The sequence below is a fragment of the Toxotes jaculatrix genome, chromosome 11 (genome assembly GCF_017976425.1).
Source record: "Toxotes jaculatrix isolate fToxJac2 chromosome 11, fToxJac2.pri, whole genome shotgun sequence".
Lineage (NCBI taxonomy): Eukaryota > Metazoa > Chordata > Actinopteri > Toxotidae > Toxotes > Toxotes jaculatrix.
In genome coordinates this window covers 4,991,186-5,018,101 of record NC_054404.1, presented here as the reverse complement: position 1 = coordinate 5,018,101, position 26,916 = coordinate 4,991,186, and the positions used below count along the sequence as shown (strand labels likewise).

The following is a 26,916-nucleotide window of genomic DNA, read 5'->3' as shown; positions in this document are numbered from 1 at the left end:
CAGTAGTAGTTTCTGCTGTTTAGATTTTCTTTTCAGTGCAGCCCTACTGTACCTCCAAAACTTAGATCTCACTATGGCTTACAAACGCTTAGCGTGGATTTAGTGCCTGCCCATGAGGCAAAGTCTGTGCTATTGATGAGCAGACTTAGTGCCGTAAGGATTACATAATACGAAGACCATCTGCCAGTTGTGTACATAGAGGTTCGGGATGCACACAGTACGTGTGGTAAAGGTGCAGTACAGCCATTACGCCAGCGGGGAGAGCCCAAGTACAAACCTAGTCAGGAAGCAAAAATATAAATAAATAAATAGAACCTGTAGTTCCCGGATGTACAGTACTGCTGCACCTCCCCCCCCCGTTCCCGTCTTCTCTCCTCCCCTCCGCCACCGCCTGCTTCTCAAACCAAGCCTCCTCCTCCGCTTACTGTCCCCTCCCAGCGGGTCTCCCTCCCTTTGCCACTGCAGTGAAAGCCTCTGTAAAGGAGAGAGAGAGAGACGGAGAAGAGAGCCTGAAGCTGGGTATCAAGCCAGGCCGAGACCTCAGAGATCACCACGACCGTGTTTTTTAAAAACTGTATTTCTCGCCACAGCTCGGCGGCCTACCGACAGACCCCTCCACCCCTGCTGTAGCCTACCTCTTTTCCGTTCACATCGCCTGGATTTCATCATCCGACCTGCAAGATGGTAAGCGGCAACGGCTCCTGTTTTCACCCTCCGCCGACTGGTAAACACACCAGTGGGCAGGCCTGCGCTTTAATGTGTCGAATAATGTGGCGTTTTGACAGGTTGTTTTTCGTGGCGAGCGCTTTTGCTTTGAGTTCGACAGTCGACAACACGAAGCTGTGGCGAGAAGGAAACGCTTTTCTCACCCACTTTTGGCTCCCCGTCGCGCTCTCTGTGCATTACCCCGGGGCTGACAGTAGCCTGAAGCCTGTGGCCCAGATATTTCTTATCCCTTCTCGGCGTAGCCTACACTCTTATTAGCAACGAGGCCTGTGCAAATTAGTTTTCGTGACATAAATACACGCTCATTAGGCCTAGGGTTGGCGACTAATTGTGGCACATTTTACACTCACACACACGCACGGGCAGGAAAATGTAACGTCCGCTCAAGTTACGTATTTGCACCCATGTTAACCACGTAAAGTTGCGCTGCGTTTAATGTATAGCGAAATGTATTTCAGTGCGTTAGAAGGTCGCGTGGCGCCGTGTTGATAGTGGCAACATTGATTCATTTGAGCTCAAAAGCTTTGATGAAGAGGCCGAAGATACATTTGTTTCTGTTTACAGCGGTAAATGTAAAGGAAAGTGGCACAGCAGGCCAAAAGAAAGGGCTCGTGCTGCCCGTATATATGTATATATACACACACAATGACATACTTGCATACACACACACACACACACACACACACACATGAAGCTGAGTTGCTTAGTAACCGTAAGGTATCCATAGTAATCAATAGGTGTGGACCTGACCGGGCAGCAGTGTCCTGGACTGGATCCATATTCAAGTTAAAGGGGGATCAAAGCTTGTTGACCTGTTGTTGGTAACCGCCAGGGTTGCAAGGGCGCAGTTAGGAATGTTAGGTTCTGTGCACAGGATTTGAGCCCCCCTGTCCGTCCCTTCACTGTAATTTATTTATTTCCATGCAAAAATATATTATATACTCCTCCGTGCACTCATCTTCTGATCAGTCATTGACGTCCTGATGGCACAAAATTTGGCAGTAGCGTACATTTGTTCATTAGCAGTCACTGCATTGTTATTATCTTTGACAGGAACAATAGCCAAATTTTATTCCTTGAGCCAGTCTGTTTGAGGTAAAATTGTTGCTTCATCTTGTCTTAAAGAAGCTTTCTTTTCTTTGGGTTTTTATAGATGCTGGTTGTTAAGACCTGTTACTTAGTAGTAGGTTCACATGTCTGTAAATATCAACACAATCCAGGGATCTGTCATGAAATGTTTGAACTGGAGGTAGATCAATAAATCATCTGGGCAGGCTGATGTTAGCTTATTGCAGATATATTGGTATCAATATCTGTGTTGGATGATAAGTAACAAGAAATGTCAACAATATGTTTGAGGGCATTTAGAAACTGTTAGCTTGTCCACCAGAGCATAGTGACATAACATTTTCTGTTTAGCACATATCTTGGTCACAATTCTTTATAACGAAATGAAGAGATCTTTAAAACATATAGGTATTGACTGTAAAAACACAGTGCTGGTCAGGTTGTAGTGTCAGTAAAATGTCAGCAACAGTCCCGTTTTTTCCAGAAATCTCTTAAAAGTGCTTTACATTCACATGTTCTGTCTCAGTGTCTAACATCTAGGCATCGATTTGATACCAATGACTACAGTAATGTGTACTTTGAATTTGCATTGTTAGGACTGACGCCAGCCCTCAGACTGTAAGCTCGCCTGGGACTTGTTGTAACAAGCAGGTTTACTGATATCTGGACAGATTGACTGAGTAAAACCTCAAACCTGGAACGCTGATGTAAAGAAAGATCAGATCTGAAAAACAAGATGACTTAGAAAACCTGCTGCTACGTAGCTATCAGAAGCTCATGCATTGTCATTCAAGGTTCGGAATCAGGTTTTATTGCCAAGTACGTTTTTTACACACGGGGAATTTGCTGTGGCATTGTTAGTTCGTGCAGTAAACATAAATAAATGTAAACATAAATAGAATAAGAATGGAAAATTGAGATCAGCGTTGAGGTTGAAGTTGGTTTGGTTATATTCTGCACATTATGGCGCATCTGTAAATACAAAGGAACGCATGAGCCACGCACATAAGCCAGGAAGTAAGAGCATTATCAGCTATCCATGACACAGCATTAGCATGAAGAACAATAACAGCGACATTTTGACTTTTCAATAATAAATACATTAACCAGAGTGAGGTAAGCTCAAAATGCTCAGAGCTGTGTTACATTTGCCCTGCAGCTGTGCTTGCTCTCCATCACAGAGTATGTAACTCATGCATGTCCCGCAGACAGTGTGCCAACTTATGGCCTATCAAAATGTATTCTTCTCAGCTGCAGGGGAAGGTTGGGGGCGGGGATGCACCGTTGCTTAAGCATGTAGTGGAATGATCTGATGCTAAGGGGACCATATGCTGCCTAGCAATCAAGCGCCACCCACATAAGGATCGAGCCGTAGCTAATGTAAAAGAGATAAAAGCCACGGTGAACCACCAGCAGAAGTGATGATCAACACTACGTGATCCACACTGCACTTCCAACCAGCCCACTCAGTGTGGATTTATTCTCCTCACTGGCCGTTACATTGCTGCAGTCCTCGGCTTGCACTGGAGCCAGCAGTCATGGGCACAGGCCAAACTCTAGTCAGTTTTGTCAGTAAACATCTATTTGTCTGGTGTGTCAGCCTCTGTGCCCAGTGAATTGAAAAGTTTAAAGTAACATTGAAATGGCATGTCGAGGGTGGCTTGCCTCTGTAATTACTGGTTGGAACAGGAGATTTAATGCATGAAAGACTGTTCAGGAGTGCTCAAAAGTTAGAAAGGTCGAAAAGGATGTGTACATGCAATTATGCCTGGTCAAATAAATTCTATACACTGATACTGACGCAGGAGGAGGTGAAGTGGGGGGATTAAAAAGTTGGTTTACATTTGGTGTTGGTTGATCCAGTCTCTATGACTGATTTAAATCACCAAAATAAGTGTCTTACAATTTCTGCCTCAGCAGCATTTGAGGCATTGTATTAGAGCATGGAGCATTAATGTGATTGGCTAATGCTTTTTGAAGAGACGACTCTGGGCCTGTAGGAAAAAGTCTGCCAAACCAAACCCCTGCCTGACATGAAGTAACAGCCAAATGTTCACCCATTTTCAAAAAGTCACAGTATGAAGAAATGATGAAAAAATAACAGTGGTTTTTCACATCAGTTTGACATCTTGTATCTGACAGCCATCAATGCTGCCGTTGTAACACATTCATTACAAGTGAGGCCTCCGACGTGAATCCTCATATCTGTCGTGTTGTTGTTTTGGTGCGTGTAGAAATATTAGTGCTGAAATGATGCATTGGTCATTTATTTGATAGAATTGATTTAAGGTATCCATGTGGTAACTGTTCTTAGTATGTGTCGATTCCAGCCTTACAGTATTTAATGCTTTTCTTTGAAAATTTTATGTTGAAACAAATTTGTTGATCTCTTAATTAATGAACTGTAAAATGAAGCAATCAGAAATGTGTTAGCTGCAGCCTTAAATGATGACCTGTGCCTCACGCTGTCATTTTTGTGCTGTGTCTGCTGGGACCTTCTTACGCCACAACATTAGTCATTAGTGTGTCCAAGCCCTGTTGACACCAAGATGAATTCGTATTGGGTAATGATCCAGTATTTAGCTGTTGGCTAAAGATGAGAATTGAATGTTTTCATGTCCCCAGCAGTGAGGTAAATACAGCACCACTAGGTTAATGCATAAGAAGATTTAGACATTGTTAGTATACATGGCATTATGTGGCCTTCGAAACCCTTTGTAGGTAAGCCCAAGATGGGGATAGAAATGGCTGAGAGGATTAGCCCTGCCAGAGTTCCTTCAGGCAGCAAAGATTTTGGTAATTATTTTCATATTTGCACTTGACTCCTAAATCTGGTACAGATCCTTGATACACACACACACACACACACACACACACAGAGACAGAAATACACACGTCTACGCAGAGGCTTTGAGGAACAAAAGGAGAGTAACTGAATATTTGTGCAAAGAGACAGATGACTGTAAACTTGTAGCAGCTCATTTTGACTCTTGCACACATCCTCAATGGCTTCTCATCTATGTAATAGAGTAGGAGGTTATCAGTGATAATGCGCAGTCAGCTGGTTATTGGCCCAGGCTTTGCCTGCTTTACAAAGTCGGGCTGAAAAATGGAAGGGTGAACTCTATTTAAAGACCAATCTGAAAACACAGCTCCGCTCTGCACTCTGCTGTGACTCCGGAGGGCTGAGTATGTTTATTATAACGCACGGCTATATGGCGAGCTTGATACTTGTAGACACATTCGTGTGGAGGAGGGGAGTCTTGTGATCCCTGAACGAACCAAGCAAGCGAGCAAAGTAGGGAGAAAACACACAACACATAGACTGACTTGAATGCAGTCACAAGACACTTTTCACCTCAAAATCAACATGTCAGTATCAGGCATTGTGTGGAAAAATGGCACATAATTTTAATGGATTTCTCATGAGCATACACACATACTAGAGTTCTTTGCTTTTCAGATGACTTTGTAGTTTATGGTGAACAGCCATTTTGGCCCTTCACAAGTTCATAGAGGCCTAGAAAACGTCAGTTTGCTTGTTTTTATTCAACCAGCAGTCCAGAACCCGCAGTAATCCGTTTACTGTCACACATAAAAGAGAAAAACCAGCAAACCCTCACATTAGAGAAGCTTGAAACAGAAAATGTTCAGTATTTTCTCTTAAAAGCGAAAACAGCTGATTTCTTTTCACTGAATTTTGTCAGCTAACTTATCAATTGTCTCAACAGTACAGTTCTTACTCTTTGAGTTTTGCTGTGGTTTTATTGTAGGTTTATCGACATGTGATCACAAGGTCCCCTGCTCTGATTTCAGTCTTATTTTGGGGACTGAATGGCTGAGTGAAAGACTCCTTTAGCATCCAGACGTTCTTTGGCGTTATCTGTCTACCTCACTCTCTACTGAATGTGTCAATACAGAGAGCAGCTTACATACAATCATAAGGCAACAGCACTGCCTCCTGACAGCCTCAGTCATGTTTGTTCAGCGGATTTTGTATTGAATAAACAGATTTTTCTTTTGAAGTCAAGTACAATAAATATACAGATTTGACTTGCTGGCAATGGCACAGAGACATATACGAAACAGAGTGTTACAGTACACGTACCGTGCACGATGAGACCATATACTCAGGCCCGATGCAGATTTTTGAGGCTGAATTCGACGTTTGTCCTCGTGATGAAATCAAGGTTGGGAATGTGGATCAGTCCAATGTGTCTCTCAGTTTGTCCATTGTCATGTTAATGCACAATATCTCAGGCACCACAGATGGGATTCATGGAATGATGCATGCTTCTCCTCTGAGCTTACGTTTTCTGCACTATGTTAATTGTGCCACGTGCAGACACTGCAGCATTTATAAATTTTTTTAAGGTCATTATCTAATTACTAATTATTTCCAATTTTTAGAATTGATGCAAGTCATCGCTCCATTTCAGCATGTCGTAGGTTGCACTAACTGCAACATGTTAGGTCTTAACTACAGTGGGAAAGTTCATCTTTTCTTGTTCTTACTTTGTTCCAGTAAATGTGCAGAGGTCTAAAAGTTTGCAAAGCTGGCTTTTTATCAAGTTTGCTCATTTGATCGACACGTTTGGACAGAGGGGTCAGTGAGTAGTGCTCGCTGCTCTCTAATGACACTGAGGTGCCCTTGACTAAAGCACCAAACCCCCAAAACTGCAGATAAGGCAGGTTCCAGGTGTATGTGTGTGTGTGTAACTGCGAGAGTAGAGGAGGGCGTTGCTGATAGATAAATAAAGGTTAAATGGATTAGATGTGACTTCAGGACATTTAGAATTTTTACTCCAGTACAGTGAGTTGGTATAAGTTACAATCAAAGGATCTCTTACTACTGAACAAATATTAATCTGCTGTCGTTTGATTTGGTTTGTTTTAGTGTGAGAGCAGAATGCATTATCATGTCCTGCCAAAATTGCTTCAGATAACCGCTCCAAGTCCGCAGCCCCATGTACTGTACTAACCACTCTTTCGTGTTATGACTGGGTTCTGCAGGTCTATAATTAGCTGGGCTTTTGGGTCGGCCGTAGTGTTGCTGCTGAACCAGCGACTATGCCAGACTCGTCATTATGCAAAATGTGTTTTGTGTGCTAAGGCCTAATTGATTCTGAATGAAGCATGCATTATTGATGAGCCAACACGTTCTCTCTCTCTTTCTCTTTTTGCCTTGGTCCTCTCTGTGTATGCAAGAGGCTTTTTCCACTTTATGCTTTTCTTTTTCTTTTTCTGTGCTTTTATTATCAACCCACCTGATATACTCCATTTTTCCATCTACGTAAATGGTCCGTTGAACAGGATCAAGTGGTTTATTACAGAAGACATGACCAGAGTTACTCCTGACCCCACCTTAGCCACACCAGTGACTTAAGGCAGGCCACAGTCAGTAAACCTGTAATCCTCAACACGAAATCTGCTTTGCTGTAAATCTCTTTATCTCCAGGGACCCTACAGCTAGAACTTAAACGACGATAGACATCAGGGATGTAGCAGCACTCATTTACCCACCATTTTGTTTGGGTAATTATTACCCATTACATCTACCTTTGTAAGCTAAGTGCATCATGATGTTTCATAATATTAGGTAACAGCATGTCAATACTGAAAACGAATGTTTTAAAATGGTTGTTTGCTATAGTTGTTTGAACTGTGACAGATTTGTTTTTAATTCCATTCACACATGCATGTTTTCCTGTTTTAACTCTTTGTCCTCTTTACTTTTTATTTTATTCTATATTTATTAGTTGCCTCTAAGGCTTCCCCAACATTCTCAAATTACCTAGAGGTATTATCTATTAATCACTTATGGTGCATTGGACATTAAAAGCCAACATCTCCCTGGTATTGTTTGTGAAGCCATGCACTTCATTCCCTTAAAAAACTGTTCTTTTGGGGAAATACATTTGTATGAGTTACAACACTGAGTTAATAGTTTGTCTTTATACTTAACGTTGTCTTACACTTAATCTTGTTTGACTCATCCCACGATTAGCTTGTGTCAGATTTTGCCAAAGTGAACAAATCGAATAGTCGGTGAAAGTAAATGTACTTGCAGTCCCCTCAGCACTACCTGGTGAGGTCCGCCCTGCTGTAGCGTCTCCTAGTCTTACAATAGATGCAAAGCTCTGGGGGACTCTTGGCTTGTTTTGCACTTGGATCTGACATTCTTTAACTAATTCATTGCTTTTTGTGAGACATGCCATTGCATTACTAGAGCTGCATACGTATTTTGGATTGGTTGCCATATAGCAGTTATAACACCTCAATGACTGGCCCTGTAAAGCTATGCTTGGCGTTTAAATTAACTCCGATGTACATTGTTTGTCTCTTGTCTGTTTTGCTGTGGAAAACACTTCCAGTCAAGCTCCTCCCAACTTGTCGTGCCAAGTATCTTTCATGTACAGGACTCCTGGCCTCCATTTCTCCATTTCTAGATGCGTGACATATTTTATGACAGCTGAAGCCGAGGTGCAGCCTGGACTTGTGTCCTTACCTACTATTTCTGCGTGACCTATTTGCAACTACCACAGAAGATAAATTAAAGTCTTATAGCACAGCGAAGTGTGATCACGTAATGCTGCCCACGTAGCAGCGGTGATGCAGGTCATCGAGATACCTGTGTTTTTAATGACATTGTTTTTATCGCTTCGTTAAAAGTCACTATGAGCCCTAAACGGACTGGAAGTAAATCACAACAATGAATTGTTTTCCTTTAGACCCGAGCAATGGGACCAAAATAAAGGTGTGAACAACAACAAGTCTCATGTGGCAGGGTGAGGGTGCATTCAGAGCCTGTCCTTGAACTTGAGGACATGGGTTCAGGGCCTTGAATTCAAAATCCTGCTGTAGTGTCATTTAGCAAGTCACTGTGCCTACAGCTCTTGCAGTGCTGCTCTGTAGCGGCGTGAGCTCTGTGCAGGGGAGCAAACAAAAGGACTTTTTCCCCTACAGGGATCGATAAAGTATCACATTGTCACTATTACCCACTGAGCCACACAGGCAATGGGACACCCAACCCCATTAATGGTGGAGTCATGTGCTATTCATTGAGCCACACTGGAATTCAGTTTCTTAAACTGGCAGTGCCGGGCCTCTGTCAAGTTGTTGTTCCATGGAGGAAAACCATGTATATGTCAGCCTCAGATCACTGCGCTCGTGGCTGACTCCACTCTCCTGATGGGGTGTCAAATGTTAAGTCGCTGTCCTGGCTAATCCCGTGTCACCTCTTTCTCCTCCCTGCTCTTAAAATACCACAACGTCTCTGAGGTAAGTCTACTGTTGTACGGTAGCACAACGATAAGCCAGCACATGACATAACTGGCACTAGCTTTTTCTAATCAGTTCAGTGTGTGGTGGCAGTGTGAGGAGTGCCTATCTGTCGCAAGGCATCTGTAATATTCTTTGGGTGCGATTGCTCTTCTGTTTTTCCTCTTTGAATTTCTTAAATTTTTTTGGTCGTAACCACAGTGGGGAAAGTTGTGTTTATTGCATTCACATTGGCAAACAAGCAAACCAGTCAAAAGTCATTTACAAATACTTGAAAAAGGATTGTAATAAGAGAATAATTTCAGGCTGTAGCATAACTTCAGTTCTGCCTGCTGTCAAATGTCTTTGTATCCACAAAATCAAAAGATGTTCTGGTTTGTTGTAGTTTGTTTAGGTTACATTTTCAACCCTACCATAAATTCTCCATGGTTTCTTTTCTTGATGAATGAGACTTGCATTCTCATTGTGGCCATTCTGTACAATGTAAGTTTAAAAGTTGGAAATAAACATCTCCAAACTTTCATCAGATGACTGTTCCCTTATCTCAGACTTTTGTGGTTACTCGATGGACTACACTAGACTCAAATTCTTTACCTCTGTGTCTTCTTTAAAGCCTGTGTACACAAATTGTAAATTTCTTACAAAGACAGCATTGCTTGAACTAATAAGAAAGATGCTATTTTCACATAAAAAAAAAAATCGGCACAGAGCGGCTTTAAATCCAGCTTTCTTAAACTGAGCTGCGAGTTTGCATGTCCAGTTTGCCAAGCACAGTCTCAGTTTGGCATCCCTGGCTGGAGCCGCAGGACAGTTCTAGTTGATTGCTCGCTGGCTTGGGGCATCTCTCTCTCTTTGCTGTAGGATCCCGATTCCGTCACCCCCACCTCTCTGCAACAGGGACTCCTTACTGGCTCCCGTGCGAGCGATCAGCCTCAACCCTGCCAGCAATCAGGCTCAGGCTCAGTGGACACTGCAGTGTTGGATGGGATGCGGATGCGGATGTGACTGCTGAACATGAGCCAGTTCTGCGCGCGCGCACACGCTCACACACACACACACACCCACAATTACCACCACCATGCAGTGTCTCTGAATGATATGGTTTATTTGTGTTATGCTGGAAGATTAGATGCTGTGCAAGATGCGTGACTTGAGAGAGGCTGCACATGTAAATAGGAAAAAGCATCAAGGAGTTTGTGTAAAACATTATTTTGAAATGTACACAGAAGTGGTTTCAGTGGCTCGTATTTGTCAAAGTGTGAGCAGTATCTCTTCACCCTCACAAACATTTCACCCCAACCTCAGTAAATATTACTGTAAAATAAATGGGGACTAACACAAGTTGAATCATACAAACTGATCACTCTGTATCTGTAACTTTATTTGTCATGGGTCTGCAAAATTAACTGTGGATAATAGTGTTAGAACATTTGCGTGTGTTCAGGAATCATATGAACAGTTTTTATTATTTATCTTAATGGGTTTTTTTTATTTAGAAAACTAAAAAAAAAGTTCTGTGAAAAAATCAAAAATTTGCAGTGCAAAAACCCAAAAGGTTATTCTGTGAACAGCAATAATAGTAAACCTACAACTGTGCAAAATAGTCAAAACTATATTATTTGTAAAGATAAAGTACTTATCTGGCCAGTCCTGACATGTGGAACTGAAGATCGTTTGATTGGAGGCTATCTGAGAGATTCACATCCACACTTTATAGAAAATGAAGATGTTTTACTTTTGGAGGCAGTCGTGTTTGTGTGTGAATCTTTTTATCAAAAAAGATCTCAACAAAGCTTTAATGCATGACTCAGCTTAAGTGTTTTGGTTCACTAATATCAACATCCTTGCACATACCGACCACATCAGCAAAGATAATCAGATTGATCAGATTAGGGGAACATTCATCACTTTTATTGAACAGAGCAGGCTCTAGGGCCCAGAGTCTAAACCATCAATTTTACAGTCTCTGTTGACTGGTAAGATGTAACATCCTGGTAATTTAAAAAGCAAAAAGTGAGAAAACCAATCTAGAACAGTTTCAGTTCTGTATTTCCTGGTCTGCTTTGTATTATGAGATTTTAAAATGTCAACAGGTGGTTACTATGACCTTTGTCATATCTCTAAATATATGAGTAAAGAGGCTGAATGTTCTAACTTTTACATCATTCCTGTTGTTGAGAAAGCCTGAGGTGTGAAAATTGCTTCAGTGTTCGCCACAGATCCTCTGTTGTAATTCCTAGAAGGTGCCATTGTTCGTTTGATGAACAAGGAAACAACTTTGAGTTCTGTATAAAATAGTCTAACAATACCTGTTTGTACTGCAGTTTTTAATTAACATCAAGGCACTGAAGAACTTTCTAAAGCTGTGTTGTTACTGTAAGAACCCATTGTTACCCAGGTTTAAGTTAAAATAGTTGGTATGTGAGTGAGATAGTCTCAGCATTGATATCTTGATGGCAATCTCAGTACGCACAGGAAGCGCTCCAGCAATGTCCAGCTGTAGTTGTTGCTTTACATTGGCTTTTTTTAATCACTCCCAGCTTATCTTAAGTAACTTAACGGTTGTAATGTGTCTCTATTAAAACTATGCTGAGGTTTTCTGACGTCTCTGTTTCTCTTTCTCCTCAGGGAAATGAAGCCAGTTACCCCCTGGAGATGTGCTCGCATTGTAAGTATTTTGTACGTCTGCTTGCTCTGGATGTGCAGGACTCGATTGTGGTCAAAGAATGACCACATCCTTATCCTTATAGTACTTTAAATGCTGTTTTAATTGAATTATACTTGCATTTTATGTTTTAAGTAGAAGTGATGTTTCTGAAATTGTGAAGATGCTATTGTGGAGTCTCTTTATTATTTCCTTGGCCATGTTTACAAGATGTCTGCCTAGTAGACATCTTTTGAGCTCCTGAGCTCTCAGGAGGAGGAGAACCGAGGATATGACTCACATTCCTTCTTTGTCCGCCTCCTTCACCTTCCCTACCTGCTGATACATCAGCATGTCTCAGCCTCGCGTTGTTGAAAACGTCCTCAGAGATCCAGACTTCATACCAGCTCTAGCTCTGGTGCAAATGGCACAGTTTACCCGGGACGTTGTTAAGAACCAGGTTAAAATGGGTCCACTGCTGCATGCGCTTAATGAGAACTGAGACTGCGACAGGTCCCTCTGTGGTGTAGGTGTGCTTCAGGGACCTTGTCACTGTTTAGGCTGACCTCATCACGTCACTGTGTGTCTCAGAATTAGTCACGTGTGAATGATTATTTTGACGTTGGATCTACAGAGTTTAGCTGTTGAGATTTTTGGTTCCACGGTTAAAAATGTGTTGTATGAGGCAGACGTGCTGTTAAATGTCTTTATTCTCCAAACCATTAGTTCTAACTATGAGTTATAATGATGAACAAACGGTGCAGCAGGTAAAAGGAGACAGAGTTGTTCATTGTCAACAGTTAATATGGATTGTAGTGAGAGTGACTGTCCCTCAACAGAGGACTTTCTTGCTACATGATTAAACTCTTTAGCATACAGTAATGTGTCATTTTGAGATCACTGCAGTCTTTGTGTTGCCCGGCAGAGTGTTTGCAAAGTAAACAAGACACACATACGCACACAAACATATTCAAAATGACACATCTTGTTAGAGTGAGCAGCTACACAGCTACACACTGTGGCTTGTCCATACTTAGACTGTACTACTGTAACATCGTGGGGGACAGGACCTTGGCCTGTCAGGCTTTCCAGGCATTCCTCCCCCAGGATTATGGCACCATGGTGAGGGGAGGTGGATTTGGATGATGCATGACCCTGAACTGAACCCATCAAGGACCCCTGCATTCAGTCTGGGATATTTACAGCTTCTCTCCATTCTCTGTCTGTCTCTCACTCTCTGCTTCTCCCTTTTCTCAACTGTCTTTTCTCTTTGACTGTCCTACTTTTTCTTTTTGAATGTGCTTGTATGTGAAGGAAATACAAGTACCGTATCAGAAATGCAAAAAACATCAAGCAATTTAATTTAAACAGATAAAGACAGGGACGTTTTTCAACAATTTCAAGCCGATCAGTCAGTAAATCAATAGACAAACTTATGAGAAATTACTAGACTAAAGGTCTAACAGGTGTTTGAACGTTTATCGAATTCATGCGTATTAGCATTTAGATACTCTAACTGAAAGACTTTTTTTCCTCCTAGCTTAAACGGGACTTTTATGAAAATGTTCATAATTGCTGCTATTCTTATCTCTATCAAACGTTCTCTGTTTGCTGTCCTCTGTCTCCTGCTTTTTCTTTCTTTGATTTTTCTTTCCTCTCTCTTTGGCTTTCTCCCTCTGTCGCTCACACCCTGCACTGACAGAGCAGCTGTTCAGCTCATCAACTGCTTGGACAGGCAGGCATTGGCTGTGAAGAAATTAGCTTTGGCCTGCTGGTCAGATAGATTCACCCTGCTGCACCTCAACCTTACTGCCCAGAATGAGACGTGTATCAACAAAGTCTAACACCCACTCACCTGTACCTGCCATCAGACCATTTTGTTTCTGTCCATAAGATCAACCTGACGAGTTTGTCTCTGAGAATCGCCTTGACACGATGGATTGTGAAATAAGGTCATTATTCTGTGCTGAAGGATGAATTTTTGTATTTTCTCAGTGCAGTGTCTCACCGCTGCTGGCTTAAGCGAGCTTAGATCAGGCAAAATTTAATGGCCTACTTGTGGGAGCGTGCATAATTAGACACACAAACCACACTGACATACACACCCATATGCACTACACACTTTTCTAAAGTGCATGCGCGCACCCACTCTGTTTTGCCACTCTCTTCACCACACACACACACACACACACACACTCACACACACACACACATATACACACCCCTCGACTCATCACGCTCTCAGAGAGAAACGCAGCAGTGAGCCTGAAACCATCGCAGGCTTGTCTGCAGCCGCCCAAAATAAACTGCGGGCAGCTCGCTGGAGTTCCTTGTTGCTAGGGGTTTCCCTGAGGGCGGGAGCCAGAGCCTCTGTTGGTGGGGGTAGCGGGGTGAGTTGGGGGTTTTCTGATGACGGCACGGCTATAAATATACACCATCGCTGCGCTGCGCTGCCCTGCTTCGTCCTCCGTTTGGTCCGTGAAGGCGAGCTGTACATTATCAGAGCAGTCAGAGCAATCAGCCTAATGCACGGAGTGCCGGAGCTCTCCTCTGTAGTACGCACACTCGGCTGTATGGCCTCCTCTTACCAGTGGCCTAGATGAGATAAGACTGAGGGAGTGACAGAGCAAAGGTGTGTGTGTGTGTGTGTGTGTGTGTGTGTGTGTGTGAGTGTGTGTGCCTCTTTTTTTTTTTTTTTTTAGTCAAAGTAACGACCTGATTTCCAGATCCACAGGTAATCCAGGATCTGTTCTGTGCCCACCTGATGAAACCAGCAGAAAGACCAGCTGGCTCCTCTGTTTGAATTTTAACACCAAGCGCAATTTTAGCTAATTATATAACTTTTCCAAAGTAAACAGGAGCGCTGGATTTTCTTATTTCTCCTTCAGAAGACAAGAAATCTCCCTAAAAGTTCATGAAAATCTGTAAAAGAACATTTATAAGACTATGATGCCCTTTTCTAAGACATCAAATAATTAATACAAACTTAGTATTGCATCTCCAATAATATAGGTGGGTTCATCTTCACTGATTAAAATCTTTTGCTTTTTTTTGTTGTTATCTCGTATGTATCTGTAGCGCGCTGTTGTCTTCCGTTATGGTCCCTAGGTGACACTACACCCTTATTTTCTCAGTACAAACCCATTATGCTAATTGACGCAGTGTCATGTGTCAAACTCATGTAATTACTGAGCTGTGCCTGTACCCTTCTCATGTTTACCCACCCTCACACCTTATCTCGTGTGTTTGGGGAGTTATACACAGCAGGGTCTAGGCTGTAATTATCAGTAACATGCCAGCAGAATTTTTCTCGATACATCACCCCCACCCCCCTTTGATTTTCTCAGTTCAGGTTAGCTTTGTTAATGGAGTCACATGTCTCCATTAATGTGCGGGGCTGGGCCATTTGATGGCTGAGCGTGCTTAAGAGGACAAATTCATTAATGACATTTTGGGAACATTGCGTTTTATAATTAAACAAAAATGGGGAGGGAAAGCCGGCGGCTCTTAACAGATTTTCTGTTCACACAGCTGTGCTGCCGTTTAATGGTTAGCTTGAGCTACCTGACTTTTTAACTGTGGTACCAGTAATGTCACGGTGTTAAGCAGAGCATTTAGTGTGCAATCAGAGGTGGTGCCCAGAAATGAGGTTGTTGACTGCTTGAGCCAGTTTCAAAAGCACTGGTGTTGATAATAGTATTGAACTTGCTGGTACTTTAGCTGGTAATTTTGCCATTCTCGCATTAGTTCAACCAGAATCAGGCCTGATTCATTGTTTTATCAACTGCACATGCATAGATATCTGCCCTCAGAACATCGTTGTGGACACACATTTAACTTACATTTCCAGATGGACTGCAGCACCAACAGTATAGGAGGCAGTGCATGACAAGCTATGGAACATAGACCAGAGAGAGGGCCGTTTGGCCGACCCTTGCAGTGTTTGTTTATTTAATTTATTCTTAATTGATGCTTATGTGTGCGTAACAGACAGAGTGTGAGCCTCCTGTGTGCATTCAAAGGCTGATGGCATCTACATATGCATGTGCTTTCATGTGTACACCTTGTGAACAATTGTTTAAATGTTCCTCCTCCTTTTGTGTCTCTGTGTGCACGTGTGTGTGTGCGCGTGTGTGTGCGCGTGTGCGTGTGTGGGCTACTTTGGGGGGCTAACGGGTTCCAGTTGCCTAGTAACGCAGTTGAGGGTGCACACAGCGTTTATGAAAGTGTGTGTTTTTGTGCGTGTGTCTGTTGTGATCTGCGGTGGAGTATATGAGATTATCATAATCATCTCACAGTTACATTGGGTCTCCCTCAGAGCTGCTTATTAGCATTAGCAGTGTGAGGAGCCTCTCTGACTGTTCAGCCTTCTCACAAAAAAACGTTTCTTTCACACAGGAGGATTTTTGGGTGTTTTTCCTTTGAATGTTCCATTTAATGCATCCATGGGCATAGTATTCTGTATTGTATTGTTTTATACCAAATAAATGCACATAGTTCTGTATGATTATATCAAAGCGCTGTCCTTTTCTCCGTTTTTGCTGAATCATCTTGCACTCAGCGGCATAATGTATATAAAAAGTTCCATACAAAATGTGATTATGGGGTTATAGGGTGATCTAGCCAACTGTAGCATCATATAAAACCTGCAACAAAAACTGTACCTTCATCCATATTCTAACAGGCAACATGGGAGGTGTGCTTTTGAGTATCACTTTGCAACATCGGCCACATCATCGCAGCTGTGTTTGCTGCCCAAGGCTCAAACATACAGGCTATGGCATGACACTGGGGTTAAAACCTCCTCTGCAAGCGGTGGTCATGGAGAAGGTTAGCGATCATAAAGAACAGGGCCCATTTTCCCCTCCACATCACACTGGGTTTTTGTTGTCTTTTAGAAACAAGAAAGGATGTGGAGAAACATGCAAACCAGGCGGGTATTTCATTTGATCTCAGTCACTTTTTCTGCAACAGTAATTTTCCTTCCTGCTTGTAATTGTATGTGCACCTGTTCAGATATTAAAAAAAAAAAAAAAAGAAGAATGTTTCTTACCTCTTCTCTCTGGCTGTCATATCTACGCCCAGCACATTCCCATCAAGCGTGGTCATTTCAGAGACACTGACACTTTGTTCCAGGTTTTTATTTGATTCAGATCTTCCTCTTGTAAACTCACTAGTGCCTGATTTGCTGGACAGCTTTAGGTGCCTGTAATTGCACCACATTTTGAGGTCTGGCCACTGTAAAGGAGGGTGGCGATTGGTGCTTGTAAAACCCGCGATCTAGGAACTTGAGCTTATTTTACTGCTCTCACTGGAAAGACTTTGCATGAGGGTATGAGATAATGATAGTTAAATCAGAGAGCCTTATTAGTTTATTGGGTGTTTTCCTTGGAGCCATAAACCACAGCTATGATACAATTCTGGTCTCTACCTCTTGGCTAAAACAGCTATCAGAAAGAGCCATATGTTGGATAAGTCAGTTGGACTAACTGTTGTAGTGAAAGCACGTTATCCACCGTCTTAATCACGAGTTTTATTTGGCTCAGCTGGGAGCCACGTCTGTCTGCGATGCTGTCAGACATGGGATTTGTTAGTTCAAGACCTGGAAGGGGACTCAGACTGTGAGAAAAGCTGTTGTCCTTGCTTGCATGAATGATACATGTACCTACTCACTTGGCAGTTCCAGACGGCAAGAAGGGATCTGGGCACAGTGTTCAGATGTTCCCTGCTCGGAGTTATGTGTAAATGTCAGACTGATTTTTTTTGTTTTTTTTTGTTTAATCTGTATTCCATCTTATCCCACTGACCTGACTGTGTAGTGACAAAAAGAACTTAAGCTGTGACAGGAAAGCGGTTTGAAAGCTTAATATTAACATTGGTGGAGAGTTTTACTTTATTATCCTTATAGAATGATAATTGTAAACACATTTGTAGTGCTCGGAGCGTTTCAAGTTCAAGTTGAACCCTCCATACATGAGTGCCTTAGTTATCCCCTCTCTCCTCACTAGGCAACCCTGAAAATGGCATCCTGTTATTTGTTGACAAGGGCTTCTTAATTATAAAGTTACTGGTGAACAGAAAGGGAGGGCTGCTCTCCCACTTGTTCTGTGGCATTGATTTTGCACCCACGTGCAGAATGTGGGGTGTGTGTGGTATCTACAGGAAGTGTGTCAGGAAGAACCAGAACCCCAAATCAAAAATACATTCATACCCACACTTAAACCAAAGAAAATGACTTATCTAGTGCCACAGATTACCTTGATTTAAAAAAAAATATGGCTTTGATTTAGGGCGGTGAATCCTGTATGGTGATCATCTGTAGCACCGATACCCCTCGCACAGACTGTTGAAACTGCTATGAGCCAAGCTTGTGTCATCTGCTGTGAACAGGAAACAGGAGGCTGCTGATAAGGAAGTGTTTTGTGTCACAGGACAGCCGTGTGGTTGGCTCTGATAACTCGCACCTAGTGGACACAGAAACCCTGTGGTATATATCAGATTTTTGGGTTTGTGGGTTTGTATCAGGAGTTGTCAATAACATATAATCAAGGCAGCGACCCCTCATTAGAAATAAATGTACTTTACTTGAGCAAAAATCATGGAGATGAAACATTCATTGTATTCTGGAGGGCTTTTTTTCTTGGTCATGCACAGGTTCATTAAGCAGCGGGCCACAGTGGCTTTTGCATCACAAATTCAACTCACCAGTTGCTTGCACAACACAAAGACACAATTTACCAGTGGCTGATGTTAATGCTGAAGACAAGTAAGAGCATCCATCAAGGAAGAACCAGGGAATGAATATGAGTTACACAAGTTTTTATTCTATATACTATGCGGTATACCAAGTATATCATGTTTTTGTGGGGGTGTCTTTATTCTTGAGTATTTGACATGCTGTTGTACATGTACATAATACATATAAAGGTGCTAAGTTCAAAACCTGAACTTCAACTGTAATGGCAGAACCTCATGTATGGCTCAGTGTGTGGAGGTTCGGCTGCTCTTCACTGGTATGTTCCTGAGTTGTAACCAGCGTAAGAGTCTGCTGCTGTGGTTGTGTCCATTCCAACTTTCTCAATCTCTGTATTTCTCACTCTTTCTCTCTCTCTCTCGTTCCTCCCCTGCTCCTCCACCACACTCTGATTAGTCATGAAGCTGATGTAGCACAGCATGTCCAAACGTTGAAACCCAACATACAACCCACACCCCTCTCTCTCTCTCTCTCTCTCTCTCTCTCTCTCTCTCTCTCTCTCTCTCTCTCTCTCTCTCTCTCTCTCTCTCTCTCTCTCTCTCTCTCTCCCCCTTTGCATCATATAAAAAGTGGAACCGTGGGATAAACATCCCATTGCTTCATATCTGTACAGCCAAATGATTCCCCTGATTGTGTCAAGTGTGAAGAGTGACAGATGAAAGTAAAAAATCCAAGTCCCTGAACTCAACACCATTGTCCTTATTTGGTGTGATAATGGTGTAGAGCGCTGTCTAATACTTAGAACCAATATATTTTACTGTAGGTGTAGCAGGAGATATGAGTTCAAAAATCTGTCCTGTCCGTAATTACCACCAGGAGTCTGAAGTGAAGGCTTCTTTTCTTTCTTCTTTGTTCCAGTAGTCAGGTTCAATGCAAAGAGAATCTGATATGATGTGAACTTTTCCATGAGCTTTCCCTGAACTGGTTGTCCTTGTGGAGGTCAGTAAACCTGATCAGAACTGGAATGAACTGAATTCTTAGCCTCATAAATTTGTCACACCTCCCCATTGTCCCTCCTTCCCTCTGTTAGCTGTGTGTTCAGATTAATAGATAGCCTGTGTCATTTAGGACTCCAGATTAAAGCAGGCAGTGTAGTAGTTTGTGGTTGGCCATCGGGATCACGTGACTATGTGTGAATGAGCTTATATAGTAATTAACAACTGGCTTTGTTATTGCTTCTGGATTACTCCTTGCCGTTGTTCAGTGTACTGGCAAGTGAGTTAAGGCTGTTTCTGATGGCAGGGGAACAAAAGATCCAGTTCCCTTCTGATAAAAAAGCACCAGTAGACAACAAAGGCTGTAAGTTTGCAATAATTATATCTATTTATTTATTTATCTCTCTTTCTTCTAATTCCTCTGTTACTCCGTCTCCTCTACCCTTTCATCTCTACACCTTTCATTTCTCTACCTATTTCATGTTCAGTGCAGTATTATCAGAGCAGTACCAGGGCTGGCTGCGTGTAATATTTGCAGTCTAGCAGCTGGAGCTTTTTTCAGTTGTTTCACCCATTTCATGTCTCTCTGTGGCAGAGCAGAACAAAATGTACTGTGGTTACTGGGGGTCTACAGCTTGGAGCGGTTAGCTCAGTCCTGTGCAGGCCGGAAGTGGCGTCCTTGACCTAGTTGCGAGTGGTGGCTACTAAAATTTATGACTACAGTTCATGCAGGTTTTAGCAAGGATATTTATATTTTGCATACATATCTAAAGGTTTAGTTGGTGTGTTTTTTTTGTTTTTTGTTTTTTTTTGCGGGTAAGCTGTGCACTGTGGCTCATTTTTATCTGTCACTTTTAACTCTTGCCTTTTTCTTTGCACCCCAGTAATACTTCCCTATATGGCTCTGAGTTTAGGGGGCTGTTAGGGCACCCTGAGTCAGACTCGTGTACACTTTACCAGTTGTTTTCTTGTAATTATGATGATCTAGGCATTAAATAAGAACACCAGCTGAAAATGTAAATGTCTCATCCGGATCTTTTCCCCCTTTCTCTCTTTCTTTTTCTCCCCATTCAGTCGATGCTGATGAGATTAAGAGGCTAGGGAAGAGGTTTAAGAAACTCGACCTAGATAACTCTGGCTCACTCAGCGTGGAGGAGTTCATGTCGCTGCCTGAGCTGCAACAGAACCCGCTGGTGCAAAGGGTTATCGACATATTTGACACGGACGGGAATGGAGAGGTGGACTTTAAAGGTATGCAATAAACTCTGTGGTGTCTGTACCTGAGTTTACGACTTTATTTTGGTCTGTGATAGTTGTTGAAAAGTTTTTAAAGGTACCACAACACTGCTGGGATCGTATCGCTACAAGATGATTGCTATCCTAAATTTTATCACAACTTTAAAACAGGAGCTCAGCAGTTCATTAAATTATCAAGTAAAGAATAGAAAAGAAAGGTGTCACAAAATCCATTGTTTTCACTCAAAATATTTCTCTATACTTGACTGAATATAAGTTGTGCAGAAGATATGAATATGACTGTCTACTGACAGGGGAAAATGTAAATGTATGTAAAATGTGAAAGCACTGTGTGCAAGTCCAACAAACAAAGACCTGTTTTGCAGCAAGCCAATAGAATCTCATATGAATATTTATATTTCAACAGTATGTAAATCAGAAATGTGCATGTGCTAAACAAGCACCAAACAAAACCAGGATCAAGCAATAAAAGAACGCCGTCAATGCAAATACTGCTTATACTGGTGGCAGCAAAAGGGAGCACAAGGGTTGACCCTTAAAGATAAGTTTTTACAAAACTGATTTATTGTTCTCCAAGTTTAGAAATACACAACTGTCTCTGCAGTTCAACTACAGTTCATGATTAAAAATAATCTCGATATCTAGGGACTTTGCACCCAGCAGCCTCGCTCGTCTCTCAGCTCCTCATTACAGAAGAAGGGCTTTGAAATTTTAGACTCCCTCTCTCTCTTTTAGACTGTCTAAAATATATTGTGCTGTTAATCAATGTGAAGTATATCCCTGCACCTCTGCCTTTGCCACAGTCTTTACATTATCATTATATATGACAAAGAATACATACCATAATATAAAGACATTAATGTCTGTAATATTGAAGTGTATATTATGTGGAAACCGTTATGGGCACTGATTGTTATTCTCCTCTCCCAGAGTTCATCGAGGGAGTCTCACAGTTCAGCGTCAAGGGGGACAAGGAACAGAAGCTGCGGTGTAAGTTTGTTTTGCTGCTTTGTGGGCTAAACCTGCTGGAGCTTTGTCTCCTGCGTCTCCCCTGTTCTGTTTGTCTAACCTGGTCCTACGTCTGCAGAAAAAACCCTTGAGGAGTGTAGAAAATTAACTTCCTGGCTCACTTGCTAAGAAATGGCTAAATGAAAAAAGAATCTCCTATCAGATCTGATTAACCCACTAATTAATGTAGAATTGTCACTCTACCAGTTTTTTGATAAGGGATTATTGTTTTGGTTTGCTCGAGAGTGTACAGTGGTCAGCAGGGACAAAGTTACAGAACAGGTAAAGGTGAAAGACTTGTTCTTTCAAGTGTTTGTCAGCAGGTGACCAGAGATAAATCAAAAACAAGTTCTCTTAACATTTGGTTCTTTGAGGGTGTTGCTGTGTAACTAGTTTACACTCATGTCTGCCCCTGCTTCTGTTCCCGCCCTCCCTGACGCCACGCCCTGCGCCACAGTCGCTTTCAGGATCTACGACATGGACAAGGATGGCTACATCTCCAATGGCGAGCTCTTCCAGGTGCTGAAGATGATGGTAGGCAACAACCTGAAGGACACGCAGCTCCAGCAGATTGTGGACAAGACCATTATAAACGCAGACAAGGACGGAGACGGCAGGATATCCTTTGAAGAGTTCTGTGCAGTAAGTGGAAGCCCTCCTGGGGTATTTTGGGGCACGGTGACATTTCTGCTGATGCAGCCTGTTGTGGTGAGGGCGAATGTCAAAGGGGCAGAAAACCCTGGAAACAGCTTTTTGCTTAGGCTCGGCATCACAGGGTTTCAGTTTCACACTTCCTGTTGAAATACGGTGTCAAGTGCTGTAAACATAGGCCGGTGATTTCTTACTACATATGATGAGCTAGCATTTTGGCTGCGTTACGCTACAGGAATACTGACCCAGGCAACTGAAGCCAACCTAACGACTGGGAAATAAGCTTATATTTATAGTGTGAAAGCAGGAGTCAGGGGGGCACACTGCCTTGACATTATTCTTATAATCCTGGGATGATCATGTGAGAGGGGGAGCTCTCATATTAGGGAGAGAGAAATGAGATATAAAAGCACAAAAATAAGACAATATTAGAACCAGTAGAGCGAATCTGGGTGAGGAAGGGTGGAGGGTTAATGAATTTCTCTGAAAAGATGAGTTTTCAGCCTGCAGTGGCGAACAGGGAGAGACTCTGCTGTATTACTGCAGTGAGATGATTATTGCAACACTGGGGAGAAGGTATTTCTGCTGTAAAGTCCTTTATTGAACTGGACTCAATGCCCAGGCCTTAATTAAGTCAAGCTAACATTATTTCGAAATTTCTCCAACCACCGAACACACTCATACAGACCTGCTTCATACAAAAAGGATTCACATGTCTGAAATGCTTCTGAGATTGTAAAGTGGTTTTGGATTTGTATCGGTGGCTGCTGGAGTCACAGCAGTTTGATGTAGTTCACATTAGGACATGGCTGCTCTATTGCACTTTTGATTCAATTGCGACTGTGTTACTCACTGAATCTGCTCTTTAAAGACTTGGCCACAGTCTGTAATAATGTGCAGATGGTATCCATGACAGCTGAGGTACCAAACATAGTTATCTCTTTACTTATATGAACTGTAGGAGGATCTGTGCTATCTAGCAGTGCTGTTCGTAAAGATATCGACAGAAATCTTTGCTGAGAGCTAAGACTTTTGCAAACATGTGACCACACTGCTGTCACGCTGATTTAAATACCAGCCTTACCGCTGAGATGAAAAAGTACATGGCCTTAATTATCTAATTTAAGATCAAAGAGCGGAGCAAAGTCTCTGTTAGCACAATTAGCATTCTCTTGTTAAAAAGTATCATCCACACAACGTGTCTCTTGTTGGACCCCAGTGGAGCCTGCTTCGCTCGGAGACATTTTCTGAAATGAAAGGCACCGATTCTAACTCTGACAGACACAAGGCCCACATGTGATCGCTGTATCTCCGGAGCCTTGAACTAAAAAGGCTCTCGTCCTTGCGAGAGTGTATTTTCAGGATGGCGCAGGAGAATATTACATCCTGTTTTTAACAAAGCGGCGCTGCTCAAACACTTCAAGGCTCCAAGAAGAGACTGTGTGACATGATTTCTGTCTGGATTATAGTTGTCCTGATCTGAGCACTGTGGGGTGAAGGAAACTGCAACAAAGAGGGTGTCAAAAGACGATGAATGTAAAAATACACTTTCTCAAAAGGCTGGTCGTATTAAAAGTCTTTACACCTTCAACACATTTTAGAGGTAAAACTTTACTGTAACGTGTTGCTGAAACGATTTTTCGACTAAAGGGGATCACTGATTTTACACACAAAGTTCAGATTACTTATTTAATGTTAAGGACAGAGGCTGGATTATATAGTAACCTTGGCTAAGGCTGACTAACTTTAATGTGTCTCTCAGGAGTCCCTCAACAAGTACTTCATATCACTCGTGATTAGCAGAAGCATGCTTAGCAGTACCAGGGTCGTTACTGTGAATGCTGGTTGACTGTCATGGCTTACAGAGACACTGAGACCTAAGTTATCATTAATATTATTAGCAACACCAGTGTTTTTCCTGCTTTGATGAGCTAAATGTCTTTGAGAAAAAGGGCCTACTCTCACTGACAGGAGGAGTCCAGAGGTCTCAGCCTTCACAGTTACCATCACTGCCTCTAAGAGCCCTGGATTAATGAATGTGTTTTCTTTTGCCTCCCTCTCACTCGTTCTTCCAGGTGGTCGGAGGTCTCGATATACACAAAAAGATGGTGGTGGACGTGTGAGCGCTCCTACTGCTCGCCGATTCCCCCCCTTCCTCCTCGACACTCGCTTTCTCCACCATCTCTGAAGATCTGCTCAAGACGTCCGGCAAAACGCTCTCTGTGTAACTCAATGGAAGTATTCTCTCTCTCTCTCTCTCTCTCTCTCTCTCTCTCTCTCTCTCTTTATCTCTTTATCTCTTTCTTTCTTCTGTGAAGCCACTTTTTCTTTCAGAAACCACGGGCCTCGTGAAGCCAACTTTGAAGTGTTATTGAACTTTAAATCCTCTCAATAACCCGGTCGTAGCACTTTAAGAGACTGAAGGCAGATTCATCTATTTGTCATTTGAAAGAGCATCTCTGAATTTGGATGAGGGGGGAGAAAGGGGGCTCAGTGAGGAGGCTGGTTGGCTTGTTCATATTTCATCCTTTCTTCTCTCTTTTTTTTTTGTTAATTGTTATTTTTGATATTTATTTTTTGTTCTTGTCTTTTATAAAGAAGAAAAAATACAAGTATATCTATGGTTGTCTCGTGAGGGGAAGTGTATAGTATATTAACACTTGACTTACAGTACAACTAGAAAGTAGGGTATGAAGTGCCAACCAGAACATATCCAGAAACCAGTCCAAGTTATTACCCATCGTCTCTGCTGTCATTCACGCCGGACAGACTGGCTCGTGACACTTGTAACTGCGCGAGTCACATTAGATGCAAAACTAAATTTCAGTTTTGACTTTTTTTTCTTTAGCTTTCACACGAACAGTTTGCTTTAGACCAGTAAAGCTTCCAGTCACACTTAGCAAAGCAGTTCATGTTTTTCTTTTTTGTAATAAGATTGCTAGTTTTTATTTATACTGAAGAATGTGTTTATATTGTTGGAGATTATCCTTGTTTCCTGTCATGAAATTATAGGTAGATAAATTAATGCCAAGAAAATGTCTTTCCAAAATAATTTGTGGCTGCAAAGTGATACATGGTTTACTCTTGAAGTATTTTGCATTTAACCGTGTGCATCCATACGACAATCTCCAATGCAAAGAATAGCTCTGCACTCAATGACTAAAGATATATAGTGGAATCATTAGAATTTCAAGACTTTTATTTAACGTTAAGGACAGCGGCTAGATGGACTTGGCTAAGAACTGAGAATAATAGTTTTAAGAGTGAATAATGGTGAGATTATACATTGTTTGTGCGAGTATATAGCAATTTAAGAGACTTATCTGCAGGCAGCGTTTTTTAACCTATATGTGTATATTAGGTAATCAATGTGCTCATCTTCTTTAACAGCAAGAGGAGAAGGCTTTGCCTCTGCTTAACATGAGCCCTTCTGGATACTTACCTTTCTCAGTACAGCGCAGGACGGGTCAGAGTTTTCTTTAACGCAACACGAACACTTAAGATCTTAACATGTTGGCATGATCAGTGTGCAATGGGATAGACTGTATATTGTAGTTACTTTTTTTTTTTCCCCCTTTTGAACGTGTACATTTCAAAAGTTGGCTTCCTCTCCCTCTTTTTTTTCCTGCCACAATCACCTCATTTTCTCCCCCTTCCACCCACTAATACAAACAGGGAGAAAAACAAATTCAACCAAATTTTAATTTCTAAGGGAAAAATGCTTCCTACTATAAATGGCATCGGGATAGCTTTTTGTTTTGCTTTGGAGGCCGACTGCTGGTTTGAGCAGGAGTTTTCAGTCAGAGATGTGAATCTGGAGTGCTCTGTTGTCCCTTATCCCAAAGCTCTGCACGACTTGGGCCTCCCTGTGCTTGCATGACATGGAAATATATTTTTTGTTGTGCATGTAGATCAATTTTTTGAAATAATCCTCTTGTTTACACATGGATGGTGATGTTAATATATTTAAGAATTTAATGGTATACAATATGGATGTTGCCAAACTTTGGTAAATGTACACATATTATGAGAGGTAATCCAAATGAACTGAACTACATGTAACTTTTTGTATTTTACCCGGGTCAGCGAGATGCTTCTATTCCAGTGAAAGTTGCATATCTGATCCTGTCTCAAACTGCCACACACTGTACTCAGCTTAAAGGGGAAAATTTTATGGGGTTTTTTTTCCTTTCTTTTGTATATAAGTATTTGTTAAATGCAGTTCTGGCTCTGTTCTCTGTATAGTTCAGATCGCGCTTTAGTTTGTAAGTGCTACTTTTTCTCTGAGGGACTTGGGTTCTTTTTAGTTTGTGTGGGGGATATCTGAAAAGATTTAAGTTTGAGAACTTTTTTTTTTTTTTTCCTTTTTCTGCATGCTGCATCTTATGCTGTGGGACTGTTGGAAACTTGATACTGTATGAAAATTAAATAAAATTTAAATAAACTTTGAAATGTTGAAAGTAATGGGTTTTCTGTCGTTATTTTTTTAAAACCTAATTTCTACAGGATGTTATCGACCAGAACTGCATCGACATAAAATTGAATTGTCAGGAGGCAGCGTACAGTCATCCTTCAGTGTTGATGAATTAGTT

The 26,916-nt window shown here is 41.8% G+C and overlaps 1 protein-coding gene across 1 annotated transcript; it reads left to right on the top strand.

Annotated features, from left to right (window-relative positions):
- The first annotated feature begins 447 nt into the window (after nucleotides 1-447).
- Nucleotides 448-26,788, top strand: ppp3r1a (protein phosphatase 3, regulatory subunit B, alpha a). Its single transcript, XM_041049647.1, has 6 exons — nucleotides 448-684; nucleotides 11,704-11,743; nucleotides 20,483-20,659; nucleotides 21,596-21,655; nucleotides 22,131-22,315; nucleotides 24,400-26,788. Exons 1-6 carry the CDS (start codon nucleotides 682-684, stop codon nucleotides 24,445-24,447), a joined length of 513 nt encoding a protein of 170 aa, XP_040905581.1. The 5' UTR covers nucleotides 448-681; the 3' UTR covers nucleotides 24,448-26,788.
- The last annotated feature ends 128 nt before the right edge of the window (nucleotides 26,789-26,916 follow it).